Genomic DNA, 3,761 nt, shown 5'->3' with positions numbered 1-3,761 from the left:
CGAGTCTTTTATTTCATTTATCAACGCTGTAAACTGCGCATGCGCAAATGTCCCGTTGGTTCCAGAGTACTTCAACGTGAAGTACACATGAATCCCCTAACTACAATTAATAATTATTTTTCCATAGCATTGCATTGTATTTCATACAGAGATCACGCCCGATAGAATAGCGTTAGCCTAGAAACTTGTAACTCGCGTGCCTTCTATAATCAGGCTTTGAGCGAGCGGGTTAACAATTAAACGTATTGGATAACCATAGAGCAAACTTATTAGATATCGATCAAATCTTTTAGATAACCTTGGTGAGTGTGTTAGTTAATCATCAAACCCTTTAGATAATTTTAAAGCGAGCGTGAAGTGGACGAGGGTACATACACGCGGCATTTCACATTTATCGGTAATGTATTCATTTCGCGGTTTGGGATTCATCGCATGCGGATTGCTGGGAGGTAAACGTTGCTGTAAAGCTCTTTCTTTTTTTTTAAGAAATCTTCCAATGGACAAATAGGTTAGCAGCAAAATTAAATCAACTGGGATCACTTTTGATTTCTTCAGAGATGAGCGATTGCACGCTTAGAACGCTTACAAATCTTTTGTTTATTTTAAATTAAATCCGGGTCTAACACCCAATCAACCAACACCAAGAGAACTTGTCACAATAATCAATATTTATTTACCTAGGAGGTACGAATTTTTTCTTGAATATAATTTGTGTGGAGGTATTATAAATTTTCCTTTTTCTCATTTTTACTTCGTGTTGTTAGACGGCTTTAAACCAACCAAAAAAATTGTCGAACTTCCGCTTCGTCGGACGGTCGACAGTGTGGTGGTGGTGGGGCACCGCCTTCTATAAGATCTTGGCGTAAATTACGCATTGCTGTCATATTTGATTCGGCAGCTTTAACAAAATCTATAATACGTTCCGGATAATGTTCACCGATAATGCATTCCGATCTTTTTTGTTCCGATAAAGGCATACGCCAGGGTTCGTGTCTGCCAAAAAAAAAAAAAAAAAAATAAATTTTTATAATTTTTTTTTTGAAATTATTTACAAATATACAACTCACATATACTCTTTGGGTACGTGGGCTAATTCCGGTACATATTGTTTAATATATTGACCGAAAGGATCTAAACGTTTAGCCATAGCCAATGGGCAAGTAACTAACGATGAATCCAATAAGCGTTCAAAAGCCGAAGAACTTACCCACATCCAATTGCCAGCGCATACTGACCAATCAGCATCGAGAAGATATTTAAGAAAATGTTGTAAACCATGTTCCCAATTAAACCAAAGACCACCGCGTGTCAAAAATGTCGCTACCGTATTGCGTAAGGTATGATGTATCCAACCTTCCGCTAATAGCTGACGCATCGCAGCATCGACTAAAGGAAAACCAGTTTTTCCCAATTTCCAACTTTCTAGCTGTTCATCGTTGACTGGGGCCCAAGGTATATTTAAGCAAATCTCATTTTCTTCCATGCGATCGTAGTATGGATTATTAACCGACATGGTGTAAAAGTATTCGCGCCAGATTAATTGTCCCGTGATATGCGCTCCACTCATTATTTGATAGCCAAACATTTTGACATGTTGTTGAACATCTTCAAACAGATCGTGTACCGCCCAGTAGAATTTACGTACCGATAAGCAGCCAAAACGTAAATGAGGGCTCATCGATTTCGGTGTTTCCAAGATATTAGGATTCGCTTGATTTGGCAGATAATAGCCGCGTTTAAATGCTTCGCCTTCAACTTTAAGGCGTTCTTCTAATAAAATCAAGGCTTCAGTTTCGCCGCCCTTCCATTTTACCAATGCTAAACGATTCAAGTCCTCGGCGAAGACATTAAATTGTTCCGGTTGCGGGATCTTGAAAGGAAATTAATACGAATCAAATCAAATTCAAAGGAATTCCTTACGCGAAAGTACTTCTGTAAATCCAGGTAATTTCTCTAGAATTGTTTCGTTTATATTTAATATATTAACTCCTGTCCAATTAGGATTTTCAGCTGGTCGTGGTGGCAGACCTATCACCTGAACCGTATGCTGAAATTATTGAATACATTTTTCAATTACGTAAAATTGATTTCTTTTTATTGCAAAATTACTAAAAACATTTGATAGGTTAAAGGTGGAATGCCGCCATTCGTTTGGATGACTTGTCGGGGATTCCATAGAGTATGGGAAATTTTCTCCACCCATTTTATTCCCAATTCGTTGCACAACTCCTTCACATCATTGTCACGTCGATTCCATATTGGTTCGCAATCTTGCTCGACGCACAACTTATTTATGCCAAAACACTCATGCAATTCTTTAAATATTGTGGTGGGGTTGCCTTGGAAGGTGTATAAACGCCCCCTCTGGGATCGAAATTGATCGTCTAGATCCCGCAGCGAATCCAATAAAAATCGTAAACGATTGTAGCCCGTACATTTCGTACCTAGAAGAAGAAATGGAGCAAAGCAAATTTAACTATAATTCTTATTGGATGGCTGTTGAAGCTGGCCTTTTAAGCGCGTTTGACTAGGTTGGATGACGAATCGATCTCATGATAGCTTCAGCGGCTTGAACGAAGGTGTACTGTTCTTGTGGCAGTGGTCACGTTGCGTTTACATCTAGATTAGTATAGATTTTGAAATTGTACGCGTGTCTTGCTCAAGATCAATTGTAGCTTGACCGCTTGACTTAGCAGAAAATAGCAAAAAAAAGTCGGATAACTTTGCTCTCCAGGGAATAGAAGACCATACGAAATGGCAAAAGATCACTTATTGCATGCGATAGTTCAGACAAGAACGAGCCTATATTCGTAACACTTTCAAAACGATAGGAAAGCGAAAGATTTTGATTTCATGGCGATACGGATTCATTTTCCAGCAAAAGTAAAGTAACAGGAAAAGTTCACTTCAATCAATGCTTAAAAAAAACTAGGCCGCCCTTGCTAGAAGGCTTTTTAAAAATGTCTTCTGAACCTAATTAAACTCGTCGTGGCCTATACGTTTACGTTACGTATATATATTTTTTCCAATTTTTGAAAACTAATTGATGTAAACTTTTTCGAACCACTGTAAAAGTTTACTTTGAAACTTTGTATACAAAGCTTAAAAACGTAAATCTTAACTACGACGCAAATGAATGATTTAATATTTAAGTCCAAGTTTAACTTACCGGCACTTTCGCCATCAAATATGAATATGGGTACCAAAGCAATGCCTTTTTCACGATCGGCTAAGGCCTCCAATAAAGCAGGATTGTCGTGCAATCTTAAGCCGTGGCGAAACCAAAGTACGTTTGCGGACATTTTAAATGAAATGGAAAAGTTATTTATTGCCAAAGCATTGCAAGAACTCGTTTCCGACTCTCGAAGCAATACGTCTTCATTCGCCAACAACTTGTTGGAAACTATTGCTTGCGAGCGCTTTACGCTTTTTTTTAAGATGAATTTAAACTTTACTCACTTATGTAAGTTTTCTTCTTTTTTTTTTTTTTTCTATTTACACACACACATTCACATGGACAACAACAGGGGAAATATGCTATTCATCCATTTAACCCACCTACCCTTAGTATTTATAATGCTTAGATTGCAGAAAGTTTCAATTGTAGAGTAAAAATTTCTATGAATTTGCGGCATAGTATGAGGTGAGGGAAATGAAAACAAGAAAAGCCGAATATACGAGAGAGAACGAGAGCACAGGGGACCATGAAATTCTACTTTATGCTGTTTTGGTTTCAATGATAGAACATTTGGGAGCTTTGC

At 37.8% G+C, this 3,761-nt stretch overlaps 1 protein-coding gene across 1 annotated transcript; it reads right to left on the bottom strand.

The window, feature by feature from the left end:
• Positions 1 to 705: 705 nt before the first annotated feature.
• On the bottom strand, positions 706 to 3,439 carry LOC119639496 (cryptochrome-1). Its single transcript, XM_038036905.1, has 5 exons — positions 3,170 to 3,439; positions 2,110 to 2,444; positions 1,931 to 2,047; positions 1,068 to 1,870; positions 706 to 993 (listed from the first exon to the last, which is right to left on the bottom strand). The coding sequence occupies exons 1-5, from the start codon at positions 3,300 to 3,302 to the stop codon at positions 771 to 773; spliced, it is 1,611 nt and encodes a 536-aa protein (XP_037892833.1). The 5' UTR covers positions 3,303 to 3,439; the 3' UTR covers positions 706 to 770.
• Between the last annotated feature and the right edge of the window lie 322 nt (positions 3,440 to 3,761).

The sequence above is a fragment of the Glossina fuscipes genome, unplaced genomic scaffold (genome assembly GCF_014805625.2).
Source record: "Glossina fuscipes isolate IAEA_lab_2018 unplaced genomic scaffold, Yale_Gfus_2 112, whole genome shotgun sequence".
Classification (NCBI taxonomy): domain Eukaryota; kingdom Metazoa; phylum Arthropoda; class Insecta; order Diptera; family Glossinidae; genus Glossina; species Glossina fuscipes.
This window is presented reverse-complemented; position numbering and strand designations above follow the sequence as displayed.

Excerpts from the sequence above, each read along its gene's own strand:
- LOC119639496 (XM_038036905.1), bottom strand. The coding sequence starts at position 3,302 with ATGTCCGCAAACGTACTTTGGTTTCGCCACGGCTTAAGATTGCACGAC. Across the intron at positions 1,871-1,930 it reads AATTACCTGGATTTACAGAA|ATCCCGCAACCGGAACAATT; the intron begins GTACTTTCGCGT and ends TTTCCTTTCAAG. Across the intron at positions 994-1,067 it reads CACGTACCCAAAGAGTATAT|ACACGAACCCTGGCGTATGC; the intron begins GTGAGTTGTATA and ends TTTTTTTGGCAG.